Below are 16679 nucleotides of genomic sequence, written 5' to 3'. Positions count from 1 at the left end.
TTAATGAAAAGAAAAACCTTTCTACTTTTTAGGCGTGTCATCTGGAATCCAAACTGTAAAATTCTCACCTTTAATGTTGACGGTCTTAGAGGTCAACTCCAGACTCTCAATGTCTTCCGTGCCAATGTTCTCCAAAGTGATGGTCAGCTGCTGCCTCTCTCCGTTAAAGAGCTGGACAGACACGGAGGTGGACAGTTCTTCTTTGGACATATGCTGAGGGGTGTGAGCTGATCTGTATGGAAAATGAAAAACACAGAAGTTACAACTCTTGTCCTTCAGCAAGGCAAACATCTATGGCAACGCTTCCAACATGTCTAAATTGATAAGTTTTCATTTGGTAGAACGTCCAGAAATCCACTTTTATATTTTATCTCTGTGCACTGTATGCTTACCACTGCACGACACAACAATCCCAGGTGGGAATACAAACTGGAAACCTCAAGGTCAAAGTGAGGTTTACCTCTTTTTCAACAATTTAACAAGTTGAAACAAAATTGTCTTTGGTTACTTGTGCTTCAAGTAAATAAAGACAGACTTTGCATTAGTAAGGTTATGTAATACAACTCCACATTTACCAGTAACCAAGCAAGCCAAATGTAGCAGCAGAAGAGTTGACCAGACTTAGCTCAGTGGGTATCAAGAATATATCCTAAGACTTGGGTTAACTAGAGACATGATACAACTCCTGGAAGGTGTGCATCCTGTTACATCTGGAATAAAAATAACATCATTTCCAAACAAGACCCATCATATCTACAGTCAGACAGGGTGGGGCTGGAGCTGCATTGCTGCTTAAGCATCTGGATAACTTGCCATTATAGAAACCACCTCCAACTGAACACCACCATGTGGTTATTGATTTCCGTAGGTCTAACTCCAACCCTGTACTACCAGTGAACATTGATGGAGTTGACATAGAGGTGGTTGGGACCTACAAAAACCTGCAAGTATCGGCGAATTCTCCTTAATGTCAATCTGGTTTGATCAACAAATTGTCGCTTTGTTTCATAAAGGACAGAGTCATTACACTTTCTTTGGAGGCTAAAGTCTTTCAATGTGTGCTGTGAGATGTGATGCTAGTCAATGGTTCAAAGTGCTCAGCGATATTCTGTTGTCTCTTGGGGCGGGGCTTTGACAGGGAGAAACTGGAAGCGACTGAACAAATCCATGTACAGTTTGACTCTGGACTCAGGCAGGCACAGAGCAACCCTGCCTATAACAGCCACCTTTCATCCATCCTGGCTGGGCAAGAGAGCAGCCATAAACCAAGGTTCCTGTCAGTGGGCAGTAGGACATCAGTCTACATAACTCTGTCAGTAACTAATTACTTGGCCGATTGTATTGCATTGCTAAATATTGCACATCTTGTGCTTTTCAGTATTTGTTTTGTTTTTACTCTAAATTTTTATTATTTTTGTGCTATTTGGACGAAATAATTTCTTGAATCTTGGATTGAATCTTGAATCGTGCCGTCTAGCTGGAGAATGTGCGGCCATCTGAAGACCATGAGCAAGTCCACAATTGATCAAAGAATACAAAATAAAAGTTTTAGTTAAAATCCCCCCAGTGTGGCTGAAAACAAAGAGCTGGTTGGCCTGCTTTGTTACATCAGATGAGAAAAAGCCTTTCATCTTGAATGTGAACCAAACAAAGAAGATTGTCGATTTAAGGAGAAGCAGTGACACAAAATAACAATTTTCTGTTATCTAACCGTGGAAGCGATGTGCTGAGCTGAAGCCGAGGAAGGGAGGGAATGACTTCCACTAAACAGCCGCTTGTCTTCACACTAGGCAGGCCTTCCAGCAGGCAGTCGCTGCTCACGCCAAAGACGGACGTGTGGTAACCTGCGGACAGACGGCAGGGCAGTCCAGCAGATTAAACAACTGGCGTCTTCGGGCCAGAGCCGCACGATGTGAATAATCCGTGCAACATATGCAGTACTGACCGTTCACTGTGATGTTGCCAGCTGTGCGCGGGACTCCTACCAGAGTGACGGGGTACAGCCCGGACTCAGCGGGCAGGGACAGAGCAGCTGGCAGAGATTCAAACTCCACTCCAGAAGTCAGCAGACCCTGAAAGCAACACAGAACCAGTGATCATCAGCAGATGCTCCAGATGTAAAATAGTGTAATTTTCATCAAAAACCTAACTGCTAACACCCCCGATGGAGAGGGGAATTATCCCAGAGAGCAGCAACTCCAACCAAGCTAACCAGACTTGTCTTATTTTGACACTTTCAGCATTCCATGCCAACATGATTCGCGTTTGTTTTTGTTGTTCCTCCGTGGACAAAGAATCAAGTATGGCTGAGTGATTCTGAGCACCTCTGTGCTGTCCAACAGATAAAAATCTGGTGGCCAATTCCAACAGCAGAAAATCACTGCATGCCTGAGAGGTGACTGAAAATAAGCTGTACAGACCAGGACGCAGGAGGAGGAGGAATCAGAAAGCTTTGAAATTCGGCAGTCCAAATTCCAGCTGGGTTTTACAGACAGCAACACATCCACAGCCAATGTTTTTTAATGCATCAAAGAGTGTACACTGGCCACCCTGAAGGTAATTTTCAAACAATGAAATAAAAGTATGTGGACTAAATTTAAATCTGCTCAAATAAAAGGAAACGCTGCGTGAGATTTCTGGCTTATTATACAGTACCTTGTACAAGTATTCACATGCCTGGAACTTTCTCCACATTTAATCTCATTAAAACCACAAAATTATTTTTACCTGGATCTCATGTGGCAGACCAACAGAAAACTGTGATTGTGAAGTGGAAGGAACATTTTGGTCCAAGTAATGTTAGTTTCTAGTACAATAAGAAATAAGACGAAACTAACTTGGAAGTTAGTTCGGAAGGAAATAGGAACGTGTCTTAAATCAGTTTCTTAATTTTGTTCCAGTGGCCGATTATTTTACTAATGAGACATTTTTTCCATGTTTAAGTGAAATAATCTGCCATTGGAACTGGTGACATTTCACCATTATTTAGGGATTATTGACATAAAACAAGCTCCTATTTGTTTCTGAAGAGTTGCTTGTAAGTTAGTTTTGTCTTATTTCAAGTGTAATAAGATATTTGTGTTAGAAACCTCACAAAAATACTTGATAAGAGTATGTATCATGCAGTGGGGATGTTTTTCTACATCAGGGAGAGGGAATCTGGTCAGAGTTGTTGGAAAGATGCAAGAAGCCAAATACAAGAAAATTCTGGACAAAGACTGGTTAGAAGCTGCAAAAGACTGGAGACTAGAATGTTCATTGTTTTATGACAACAATAAACCAATCCAGAGGATTAAAGTGATTTGGATAAAAGTAGATTCACGTGTTAGAATGGTCTCATCAAAGTCCACATCCAAACCAAATTGAAAATCAGTGTCTTAAATTAAAAATGTACACACGAATTGGGCTATTTTTAAGGAATTATAAAAAATTCCAGCCTGCAGATATGAAAGGTTGGTAGAGACATACCTACTGTACTTTTTACTCCATTTGTTATTATTCACTATTTTGTGATCGTCTTTCACATAAAACCCAATAAAATACATTCAAGTTTGAGGATATAACATGACAAATTCAAAAAGTTCAAGGGTTAGAAATAGTACGGTAACTTTTAGGTTTGTTGCAATAAGCAACAAATCAATTCAATTAATCGCATGATAAATTTAAACAAACTCAAAAATTCCCATTAGAATGATTTATCGTTTTTTCTCTTTTTATTTTTGCTCCTTTTTCCATAAAAAACAGGATGCCAACAGTCTGCAGTCTGGTGCTTTGGTTTCCACTAACCCTTTTTTTTTTTTGAAGGACGGTTTTGCTTAAAGGGACTTTATTATTCATTTTATTTGTTATTTCTGTTGTTTTGTTGTTTGGATGTTTAAAATGCCTTCCTGTTCCATTGTTAAATGTTCATTAGAATTTAAAGTTTATTGATATTTCAGTGTGTTCTTGCATTATTATGATGCTGTTACTCAAAAACATTCTTAGACAACAATATATCGTTTATCGCGATAACTTCTGTGGACAATTTATCATCCAGCAAAATTTATAATCGAGACAGGAGTAGTAACTTTGTAAGTTTTCAGGGGTTCGTTTTTTTTTTTCCTCCCCATTTCTTCCAAATAAAATGTGTAATAAACTCAGATGTCAGAAATGCGGTGTACGTCAAAGCAGTAATAAATCTGTAATGACACTCTCAGAATAACTGTACTGAATTTACATTCCACAAACACCCAGCTGTGTGCAACAAGGCAGACAGAGGTGATGTAATGATTACATCAACCCCTTACTGCAGACACTACCTCACTGGAGAGAAAGCTGTTCAAGGGCTGAGCCTGTAAGGTGCCCTCGGTGTGATTTAAGCACTCATTGCCTTCACATCGGGACATGGTGTGCTTCTCTTAAATGGCTCAAATCTCAGTGTTGACATATTAGAGACGCTTCTTTTTCGTTTGGACTTGAAAAGGTTAATTGCCTTGTTTTAATAACAATAATGGCAAAAGCATGTGCAGAGAAAATGGTTTTGTTTGGTCCTTTTTGACAGTACGCAGTTAACCTTTTGTTTTCCCTCAAGTGGTGTCGTGATAATGGCGTAATTACTATCTGGGGTTATTATTTCTTTTTCTTTGCTTGTAACTGTCCGTCTGGTCAGAGCTAATGGGCAATGAAGAGAACTGAAGACATAAAAGAAACGGCTTCCCAAGACGGTGAAGACACTGTTAATCAAAGCTTTTTGCAAAATGACAATCGCAATTCATAAACCTAAGGTTGACAACATGCTTACAAATTTATAGCACAGGGTTGCCAAAGTCCAAATAGAAACAATGTGAGCCAAATGTTTTTGATTAAACACTTTTCATACTTTTAATGATAAAAACGTAATACTTAACAGTAGCTAATATGACATTTTGACTGAAAAAATTGCTTTTTCAAGTCAATTAAGTGGAAATTATTCACTCAGGTATGGAATAACGTACAGATACACTGTTAGGGCTACATTTGACAAACATTTTTTTAGTGACATTGTTGTTGTCATGTATGCATGCGTTTGTCTAGATTGTGTTTTTTCTCTCTGCAGGTTTGGCAGCAGATTCCCAGACTGTCATCTTGTATCTTCTCCGTCCTTAAGTGGAGAGAAGAACTACTACCATGAGTTCACACTTTCGGAGAAGGAGGAGGAAAGAATGACGAGCTGCAGCATCTCATTTTGTTTCCCATGTTATCAGAAGTTCAGTGTTTTGGTCCAACAGCGTGTGCTTCCTCAAATCTACCCATTCTGCTCTTTGGCTAAAAAACAACAGCTTCTGAAAGTTAAGTAGTTTGGGCTGTTTTCCACAAAAATAATCACACCCACAAAACTCAGACCAGTCACACAACAGCTTTGTTCATTATCTCAGTCTACTCTCAGCTGAAACGTAAACATGTTTCTCAAAGTAAATCCTTTTCTAATCCATCCAACTCCATTTGCGTTTCATTCCAACAGAAAGTGAAGAATGAGACACAGATCAACACAAGTCCTTGCATTTTATGCACTAAAATATCTTAAGTTCTTTTTAAATCACCCTGACTTTAGAATTTATCTAAAAAAGGCTAAATGCGCTAGACGTTTTCACGGTTAGCAACACCGCTAATCAAAAGTTTAGCTCCAATATTAACACATTAGCCAAAGTGTGTGCACCAATAGCGACTTGTCTTTTGGCAGCGATTATGTCAAAAGACTTGAAGTTAGGTAGTGCAGAAGGACTGTGCACCGTCTTTTGTATTTGCATTTCCCATATAACAAAGTCTTTTATTTAAATGGAAATGCATAATTTCCCACTTTCTTTTAAAAGCATAGCAAATCCATCCTTTCTGTAAATGTGCTGGCCAGACTAAGTTGAGTACACGAAGTAGGAGAAAGTACAAATGACTTGCCTTTCTAATAGCGTATCGTTGGGCTGACTCTGAATGGGTCAAAGTCGCTTACGGTGGCCCCAAAATTGAAAGTTAAAGAGGCTGTACTGTAGTAAAAAAAAATAAAAAGAAGCACTTAAACAAAAATCTATAAAGCTGAGCTGAGTATTAGAGGTGAAATCGTGTGGTGACTGAAAATGGGGATCTGTTTTGTCAAACTGAGCGGTCACCTTGGCAAGAGATGATGGAAGGGAAAACTGTGTGTGTGTGTGTGCGCGTGCGTGCAACCTTGTGTTTTGCTGAGTTGGTTGATGCAGTCTTCCACCAGTTGCAAATTAGCTCTAGACGGCTTACATAAACCTATTTGTCTCTGCGTGCAGGACTCTACAAGACCACCTGAGGATCCTGGCTGCCATGGAGATGTAAAGGGCTTCAGCCTGCATCTGTGATCTGATCAATCCACCGCTCAGTGGGAGGAACTGATGGCTACGTCATTACAGCCTTACCATGGCCATTATGTTGGTCCAACTTACAGAGAAATAAGCAAGAGCTTCCTGCAGAAATGTAATGTGTACTTGAGTGAATATTAATACACTGGATAGAGTTCCCTGTAATGTCTGAAAATATTAGAATAGCATCAATTATGAGGAAGTAAAGTGAAAAAAAAGGGGCGAACATCGTCACTGTTGACTCTTCAGACAGATATAATGTATTCATTTTATTAAAAGTCTTTGAGACCTATATGGATGTTTTTGACAACACTGCAGTCTTATCAAACTGTTTCTGTCTTCTGGTTGTAGCCATAGAACCATAACCAAACCAAGCAGCCACTAATATGGAACAAAATTACAGAAAACTGCAAAGATGCTGAAACACTGAGTTCCTTTAAATGAAGACTAAAAATCCTCTTGTTTAAAGTTGCTTTTGATTAGTTGTGACTGGGATATTGACTTGCTGTGCATTAGAGCTGCACCAATCTGATATTAATATCTATATCAGTATCAATATAGACAAAAATTCTATATTTGGTATCGGTAACAATGTACCCGACCCATAAGGGCAGGTCCATTCAGTCTAATTCTATGCTTTGTGCTCTGAGCGACAGCATGCTTAATTATTTATTTTACATTATATTTAGAGTTCCTAGTTGCTCTTTCTCAACCATTTAAAAGATTTATTGGAGTTCAATTTTATATTTAACCAAAGAAGTTAACTTATAGTTTTCATCAGTTTCAGTTTTTTTTATTATTGTGTTTTACACTGGCTGTTCTGCTTCTCATTGTACTGACTGAATAAAGTAAAGTTATGTTATTTTTATCAAAATATTTTTTTTTCCTAAAGAAAAGATGCATTTTGAGTCAATTCAGCACAGTTTTTCTGTATCTTATTGGAATCGGTCGATAAAACTTAGATATCTATATCAATATCAAAAGTGAAAAAGTGCATACTGTATATTTGGCATAATGCAATGTTTATTGCTTGTTTCATAATGTGGTGATTGTATGATTTTTTGTTGATGTGAAGAACTTTGAACCACCTTGTTGCTGAAATGTGCTATAAAGATAAACTTCACTTGGCTTATGCTGTTATCAGATGAATCAGGAGGGATGAATCAGCCAACAAGACAAGTCCAATTTTCTTTTGGATCAACTGAGACAGCTGCTGAGATGATGAGCCCAGGAGCTCTGCTCACAAAACTTCATTCAGTTATTTGTTCTCTACTTTCCCGATAATTAAAGAACCATCACTTTTGACAAGTATTACACTGTGGACGGTTCCGTGTGACGGATATCAGACAGATAAACCCTTTCTCCGGTCAGGCTTTACATCACTGCATGTGTAAACAGACGCAGCGGTAAAGAAAAGAATTACTGTCTAATCTTTTGCAAACACAAACCAAACGGTGGCCTTGCCCTTGCGTCTACTTCTCCAAAGCTGCGGCACAGGAGTAACGGAGTGTGTTAATGAAAAATAGATGTCACTGAGGTGTTGGTTTGCGCCTCGGCTGGAGGTCCTTTAATAACAACAAAATGTTCGGAGCTCAAACAGCTGCTGTCACCAAGCAGCTTTCAGAATTGATTAAACTAGACCCCTGATGTCTCATGGCTCTTTTACGCCTCTGTTTTGCTCTTCAAATGAAATAGAGTGACCCTACCTTTTTCACATAACATGAATTCTATCTTTTCAAACTGGAAAATGCACGAAATGATGAATGGAATGTTTTTGAATGACGTCCTTTGTTTGCATGAGCTGCTTTCTCAGTGTCAGAAGGCTAAAATATCTGACATTTCTAAAGAGAAACTTATACAGAACTAGCTGAGCAATGAGGAGTCACAGAAACCAATTTCTATGTTGGACTCACCACATTAGCTGCGATTCCATTCTCCACATAACTGAACAATTTTGTATTTTGAAAAATAAATTTGCTTAATGGAAACACACCAAACAGGTTTTTGATTTAAAGAAAAAGATACAATGAGGTGGTTTTCACCATTCTCCATTCTTAAGACCTTTCTTAAACTATTTTATTTAAAGTGCTTTGTAAATAAAATAGTTTTGTAGTTTAGTGTACACTTTTGTTAAGTTTGTTTTTATAATATAATTATAGGGTGTGTAATGATACATGCATTGTGTTTGTTTTCTGCTTTGATCTACCATGTTCTCCACACGAAGCTCGTAGGGCATCGGGTTGTACACCATCAGCTGGACTTCACAAACGTCTCCTTGAACCCACTGGAAATCTATGAAGAGACGACGAGACAAATGGTTAGATTTCACTTCAACTAAAATATTCCACTAAAATACTTTTACAACAATTTTAAAGTGTAGAACAAACATGTCGATATTTCAGTTTATGTGGTTCTTATGACTTTTTGTTATAGGGATGAAACTGTTTTCAGTTTTAATGATTACCATTATATAATTTTATACAGATTTCTATTTTTATTTGTATTAGTTTTTTGCTTCAGAACAAACATAAACCAACCAAAAGTATCAAGTCTTCTTTAGTTACTCAGTTACAATGACTTGGGTAACTTTTTGAAAAAGAAACTAAGCAGTTTTACTTCAGCATACCTCTACTCAAGTGCTTTCTACTAAACGTGTTGAGTTAAAACACGGAGGTGTTGCATTCAGTTATTACTTCTGTATGAAAAATGTAGATCACAAAATGATGAAACTATACTGATTTTCACTTACAACAAAAAAAAAAAAAACGAAATCCAAGGAAGCACCGTTCGACTGTACTGTATTTGCAATTCTTTGAAGGTAAATTGAAAACTTTTGTTGTACGAAGAAGGTATTAAGCCCCGCTGTAGGTTTTTCTCCATTTGTAAATGTTCCACATTCTCGTACAGTTGGATACTCCGTTTGCAGTAATCAGACTTGCAAAGAGGGCCTGAAAAAAATCAAAAAAAAATCCCATCTCGAACCCTGGAAGGGAAGGGGATTTATGGAGGGTGAGCCGCAGCCGTGGCCCCAGGGAAATTAGGCCAGTTCAAAGAAAGATATCTATAATATGACTGTCTGGAAAGCTCCATATTACCACAGGTCTAGCTTGCAGGCATGCTCTAGCAGCTGGCCAATTAAGTGTGAAATGCACCTCAAAAAAAAAAAAAAAAGTCTTTTGCTGCCATCTCATTTGTGCATCATAATTCTCCAAGTTAGAACTAATATTCAGCAGTAATCTTCAAAAGGCTTCAGCTTCATAAAACATCATCACAGAGAGCGATAATGGTAGCCATCCATCAGGGCTGTTTGCTTGGGATTCCTTAAAGAGCAAATCATTTTGTCAAACAGCCTCTAACACAATCTTAAAATGATGTTTATGGTGAGAGAGTGAAGTGGGGGGTGTTTACTGAAGCTACTGGACCCTGCAGAGAAATGTTCTGTAAAACTATCAGCAGTATTAATGTGCCCATCTGAATAATTTATCATTTATGCACACAGGGCACAGAGACCGACGCAAAATCCATGCGTGGAAAACGAAGCGGCTCCACAACACGACAAATATCTGGTAAACAAACCAAAACGCCAGCGCTTGGGCCTGGTTGACTCTATAGAGTCATGAAAAATTTAAGTTGTTAAGATTTGAAAGAAATATTCAGCTCATTTCGCAAATGGCCAAAAAATGTACTGTGCATTTATGACAGAGATTTCAATGTTACAATGGAGATTAGAAAATGGCCACAACACTAGGAATGATGGAACGCTAATGAAAATCTGCAGAATCTAAAAATTTTTAAAATTGTTTGCCAATGCAGAACAATTGTTAGGTTAAAACCTAACAAAGCAAATTGTTACAACACACTTTCAGAAATTTCACAGTGACTTTCACAGTGACTTTTCAATGATATTCATGACAAGATAAGGCAAGCTTATTTGAATAGTACGTCAAAAACAAGACAATTCAAAGTACTTTACATGATAAAAACATCAGAGAAAACATTGCGTTGCAGTGGTATAACAAAGGAAAGCAATTGGAATGCAAACTACAATTAATGATGTTCCAGTTGTTATTAATCAAAGACAGCTCTAAACAAATGGGTCATAAATCTTGATTTAAAGGAAATTGGTGTTTCAGCTGTTTTGTAGTTTTCTGGAAGTTTGTTCCAGATTTGTAGAAGCTGAATGCTGATCATCCATGTTTGAGTCTGGTTCTTTGAAGACTGTGTAATCAGTTTGATAAAAGATAATCCCAGAAATTTTCTTTAGATGATAAAAGACCAACTTTGTAACTGTCTTTATCCGTCTCTCAACGTTCAGATCTGACATTCTAGTCGTAACAACTGAAGTTGTGCGCCGACTCTGGATCGTTCCTCTTTAGATCCAAAGACAATAACTTTAATTTTGTTACTATTCAGCTAAATAAAGTTGCCACATCCACACATTGACTTGTTCTGTGCATCTACTCAATGTTTGAATGGGTTTATAGTCACCTGGTGACAACGGAATGTAGACCTGTGTATCATCTGCACAGCTATGGAAACTTCAGGTTATTTGCAGAAATCTGAGCTACTGGGAGAATATAGATATTAAATAACAAAGAGCCCCAGGATGGAACCTTGGGGGTGATTTTTGTTCACTCCAATGAGAAGTTACCAACTCGAACCAGTCAAGTACCAGAAGACTTCTGGTACTTGACAATACGTCATGGTCAACAGTATCAAATGCTGCATTGAGGTCCAACAGAACCAGCTTTTTCCACAGTCTGTATTGATGTGATTCATTGACGAGGGCAGCCTGAGTACTTATGGTGGGCACAGAAACCTACTGACAGACACCATCACTGCTTATTGTTAAGAAGCTATTTAACTGCTGAAACACGGCCTTTTCCAATCACTTTGCTGATGAATGGGAGGTTGAAGATAGGCCTGTAATTTTCCAACACCAACTTGTCCAGATTGCCTTTTCAGCAGTGGTTTGATAACTACTGTTTTTAAAGCCAGGGAGAAAACACCTGACAAGAGGGATGGGTTTACAATTTCGATCCGATCAGACGCAACGACAGGCTAAGCTTTCTTGAAGAAAGTTGTGGCCAAGATATGAAGAGAGCAAGGGGATGGGAATAATTGATCTATAATTTCTTTGAAGCCTTTGTGGATGAGTTGATAGAATTGTGCAATTTTCTCCAGATTCAACACTGGAACTGGACTGAACATTGATGTGCAAGCTAGTAACCTAATTTTCAAAGTTTTCTCAGTTAAGAAGTTAGCAAATTCACTGCAGGTGTTCATGTGGCAGATTTGAGAGGAAAGCAACACAAACAGAGAAATTTAGACTCACAAATCCCAGTATATGACCACACTCATTTTCATCAAGACAAATAATGTATGTAGCATCACTGCCATGCTTAGTGCTACTAAAATTAAGGGACACTGCAAAGTTATTACAGATGTAAACAGCACTAAGTGACCATAAAAATAAAAGTCACAACTTTGAGCTAATAGTTGTAGATGCATTTCAAGCAGACATATATGATATATATATATATAAGCGTCCAAACACTCAAAGGGCACATAAAGTAAAAGTCACGTCCCTGTGTGCCCATTCAGCTCTGTAACAGATGGCCTCTCATTCAGGTCAGAGTAAACGGCTCGCTGTAGACAGTTCTTAAAGCAGTCTCAGAGCAATTACAGAGGGAAAAAAATCTCCCGTTTTATGGCTGCGCATCAATCTGACTCATTCTGAGTGACTTAAAGAACAACAACAGATCGTTCCTGCACTGACGGACCAAAGTTGCCAAATTGAACCGATGAAAGAGGAAAGATGATTAGTGTGAAGTCATGAAGCTTTATTGCCAGCTACGTGTTATAGATACGGAAGAGCTGCATGAGTCTGAGTCACCTGTTTAAAGACTTCAGAAGCCGCCAGTTTCCTCACCAGATCACTCAATCACCACAGTCACTAAAAGAATGAATTTCTTCTCAGCAGCTTTTCGTCAAATGAAAAGCAGCTCCAGAGGCTATGAAACATTAAGGCTGATCCGGGTTATGTTTTTGTAATCATTAGCAGTTAATCAAGTTGACTGTAGAAACACTTGTGTGCAGATTGGATGCTAGTGGTCTGTGTGAACATGTTAAACCATACAGTCACACAGCAGGTGTAATCCCTTTATTTTAGGCTAAATGAGTTTGCTTTTCTTGTTTTTGCTGCTGTAGATTTTTCTCTTGATTTTAAATGGTTTGCTGAAATCGCAGCAGGCTCCAATCTAATCTTCCAGCCAACAAACTGATTTATATTTTTATATAGAGATTAGAATACAAAAATACATATGAGCACTGATGACAGCAGTACATTGTGGTTTGGGTTCGGAGGGTATATAACAAAGACTGTAAAAGTTAATGTAGTAGAAAAGCTAAAAGGTTAATTAAATTAAAAATGTCTGACAGAGATGTTGACTTGGCCGCCTAATTCTCTAAATCTTTATTCAACTGATTTTCAGCTGTGTTAAGTCCCAACAGGTGGATTTTGGATACGAGTGATGACTTGTAAAGATATTTTTAAAAACTTACCAGTAACGTTTCCCACAAGCTTTCTGTTGCTTTCACAGATGCATTATCACAATCTAAGCTCAATTTGAAAATTTGATCAATGACAAACTATTAAATGTCACTTCAGAATAGATGACTCTGGTTTGGTGTTTAAATTAAAGGGCTATTTTACCATTTCTAAATTAATCTGGATTCATTTTGAACATTTCAGTGTTAAGTATGTACAGCAGGTCTGACATGAAGTGGGGATTTCTGGAACGAACCTAAAACACAGGTTGAGATTGGTTGAAATCTTTATTCATTTTGCAAAAACACACACAAAAGAGCTGTGTTAGTGCTTTGTTGCCATCACATTAGACTGAAGCAGGCATGAAAAGTGCAAGTTAATACCTGAATTTAAATCTTCAACACTTGTCGCACTTTGTTTATAACATAGTTTTGATTTATGACATTCAAAACGTACTGTAGGGTTTGGGAAAACAGAAATGGGAATCGGGTAGATGGTGTATGAGGAAAGGTTTAAGTCACGCCTCCTAAACTGGGAGACATGAGAGCGATTCATGCTGGACATTTTGGAAACATGTTGTACTCACGCTGTGAGTGCTGACGTTAGCATATTTTACACTGTACTTTAAATGTGATAGTTAAGAATTTTAAAGATGTAATAGGTTACTGCTTCTGCTGTTATAGTTACAGCTTCTGAAGAAGACAGTGAAATGTGTGACAGGAATGATTCTGATGATGCTGTTGCAGATTGTGAGAGCTTCCACAGGCTTTCAGACTAACTATAGGAAGTTGGAGAGCTGTTCCATTTCTGATTACAGAGTCTCTTTAGGTAAAGCTTAACAGTAACTTCCTACAGTTTGAGGAAAAAGGAGAAAATTGTGAAATCTAAGGATTTCTGGTTACATTTAGCAACATTTTCATCGCTGCTATAGATGTCAACTGCCAATAAAAGAGATTTGAGGTCGCACTTCTATCTTTATTGCAAGTATTGCTACTGTGATCTGTTGGAATAATTTGCAAAATATAACATTGATGTTTTCTTTTTTTCAAATTGAAAAACATTTTTCTACCATGAGGTTAGGACAGTGTGACTGCTTAAAAAGTAAAATAAAACAACAAATTTGATTAGAAATGATCAGAAAGTTATCTATGTGATTATCATGAAGCACCATCAGAAGCATAGCATCTGAAAATATTCTGAAATTTTAAGAAATGAGTGTTCACAATGAGTCCATTGCCTTGACCAATCAAAATGCTTAAAAGAAGGCTTTGCATTAGCCAGCCAATCAGTGACGATCTCTTGCATTTCATTGAAAACGAATGGAAGCGTAAATTGTCAACTTTACAATTCCTAGTTTGGGTATTTCAAACATTTTTTTAATGGCAAAATCTTTTCAAAGTTCAAGGAGAAGCAGGTCGAAGGATCTGTTTGCTGTATTGTCAAAGATTTTTACATTGATTATTGAGAAGAATATGGAGAATCTCTGAATGTAAATACAAACAGATAAATGATTTTTTTTATTAATATTTTATCTGTCTTACAGATGTGATCTATAGAAGTCAATGACGTAAGATTAAATTTATTTTCATAATGATGTCAAAAAGGGTCAGAACTTAAATGTTAGCTTGAACTGGAAAAGACAAACAACTGTGGACTCCGTTGACCTTGTGACTCACCTATCTTCTTACAGCGCTCCTCTCCTCTGTTGTGCATGATTATGGGTGAGTAGATGAAGGGACTGGCGGTGGACACGCTCTGTCCCAGCAGGCTTTTCACTTTGTGGGGCCGTAGACTGGTGGGCAGATTGAGCAGCTTAACCGATCTGGGTTGAAGCACAGATATGTGTTAGGGGGTGAACTGAGCTAAACTTTGGGTTACTATTCACAGGAAGTTAGTTTGAATTTGCTTGGGTTGCATGAAATTCAGATCACATTGCTGAATATTCATGAATATTACAGAACAAAGCTTGAGATTTATGGTTGGGCTTTCTGGGAAAGGTTACAAACTCAGCAAGCAATAAAACACAAAGATACAAGAAACTTTTGAACAGTGTTTACCCAAAACTTCCACAAACAATGGACTTAAAAAAAACCCTCAAAGTAATGTATAATCACATCAGCCTTTAATTATCTCATTACTTCTGCCTAACTTGTTTTCCAGCTTCCTCCCACATTAACTAGTTCCTGGAAGGCTTAAAACTTAAAACTCTGTATGCATGCTCTGTCCATCACAGCTTATTGCAGGCATCAAAGTCTAGTTTTTGGAAACATAACTTGATGAGTTACGTTGCAGATTTTTCAGTCAGATGGGCCGTAAACATTAAGATTTTTATGTTTCTTCGTAGTATTAAAATTGGGCAACTGAGTCTAGTTAGTTTGCTCCATTCTGCCATGAACAGCCCGACTTCCAGTGTGTCAGCCAACAGAAGCACTGGCACTCAAGCAGAAGAATGATGACCATGGCAAACGGCCCATGTTATTAGAAGTACCTCAGATGTGGAGATCTGGGAACGCCTTTTGGTAATAAAAGTGTCAGGCGACAACAAAGCACATCACATTACAGCCCCCGCCTTTAGTGAAGTGTTCCTGGGCTGCTGATCTGTATGGCAGCCAACAATGAAAAAATACTACAGCAATTTGAGAGAGTAAAGCAGGACGCCTTCGAAACATTTTGGTGATGGCACAGTTAAAGTGATAGTTGGGATGGTAGGACAAAAAAAGGGTCTTATGGTTTTTATGGCCCCCACAAAGTCCCTAGAAACTCTGAAAGAATAAAGTATGTGGATACATGACATAGTTATAATATCCAAACTTACTGCCACATAAACCCAAATCATCAAGTCAAAAGTATTTGGGGGCCAAAAAATATAATTAAATAATCAACTAGAAAATTTCTGAAGAAATTTAAACGGGGCCTGCCAAAGTGTACCCGTCGGTTGGAACCTAGCGTTCTGATGCTAAAAATTTGCATGCCAAAGTAAGCTAAATGTACTCAATAGCATGTGGAAAGTCACAAGCATGTTAAATAACATGGAACTGCTCCACTGAGTATGTTAAAATTAGTGTATATGCTAAAATTAGCCAAAATGCTAATGTTAGCCTAAATGCTGACAGTGGAGTGGGGTATAACAAGCATGTTGTCTTACACTGACTTCCTCCATTCAGTGTGCTGAACATGGCTAATAAATGAAAACAACAGTTAAAAAGCTTATTTTAGGGAAAAGGCTACTGCTAATGTTTGAACTAATGTTAATGCACTGCCTTCTGATTTTTAATATTCCTAAACTAAAAATCAGATGCTTACTTTGTGGCACTTGTCTAAAACTCTGATTTATACTTCCTGGCAGTTCGTTACCAGAAAAAAAAACGCTCATTTCTTGACACCAAATTAATAAGTAATATTATTGTTTAGAAAACATAAGCTCTTTTGAAAAACTGCTCATCGTTTTAGACGCAACAAATTTAGAGTTGGTAAACTTTGCAAAACTAAGTATCTGACGTTTACTTTGTGGCACTTGGTTACCAGAAAAGGCACTCATCTCTTAGCAACAGATTAACAACAAATATTATTGTTCAAAAAGACATAAGATTTTCTCTGCTCTTTTGAAATACTACTTATCTTATACGAAGAATTCTGCAGCTGGTGAATCTTGCAGAAAAGTGAAAATGTTTGTTTTTGTCATTGGTGATAAAAATACTATAAAACAGATATTCAACACAAAAGTAAAACTCTGATTTATACTTTGTGGCAGATCGTTACAAGAAAAAAACGCTCATTTCTTGACACCAAAT

General features: G+C 37.7%; 1 protein-coding gene and 1 long non-coding RNA gene across 3 annotated transcripts in view; one reads left to right on the top strand and one right to left on the bottom strand.

The window, feature by feature from the left end:
* The window catches only part of LOC106934665 (trafficking protein particle complex subunit 9), a 72524-nt gene that overhangs the window by 23903 nt on the left and 31942 nt on the right, over positions 1 to 16679 (bottom strand). For both annotated transcript variants that reach the window (XM_015014710.1, XM_015014709.1), the window contains 5 exons: positions 14565 to 14710; positions 8545 to 8630; positions 1946 to 2072; positions 1712 to 1844; positions 69 to 232 (listed from right to left, as the gene is read on the bottom strand). In XM_015014710.1, coding sequence (XP_014870196.1) covers positions 69 to 232; positions 1712 to 1844; positions 1946 to 2072; positions 8545 to 8630; positions 14565 to 14710 — 656 coding nt within the window. The remainder of the gene's footprint in view (positions 1 to 68; positions 233 to 1711; positions 1845 to 1945; positions 2073 to 8544; positions 8631 to 14564; positions 14711 to 16679) is intronic.
* LOC106934668 (uncharacterized) overlaps positions 12695 to 16679 on the top strand; it is a 27166-nt gene continuing 23181 nt past the window's right edge. Inside the window, exon 1 of the long non-coding RNA XR_001421742.1 lies at positions 12695 to 12705. This is a non-coding gene — a long non-coding RNA (uncharacterized LOC106934668). The remainder of the gene's footprint in view (positions 12706 to 16679) is intronic.

Source organism: Poecilia latipinna, unplaced genomic scaffold (assembly GCF_001443285.1).
Source record: "Poecilia latipinna isolate Pla-1442-1.1 unplaced genomic scaffold, P_latipinna-1.0 Scaffold1840, whole genome shotgun sequence".
Classification (NCBI taxonomy): Eukaryota; Metazoa; Chordata; class Actinopteri; order Cyprinodontiformes; family Poeciliidae; genus Poecilia; species Poecilia latipinna.
This window is presented reverse-complemented; position numbering and strand designations above follow the sequence as displayed.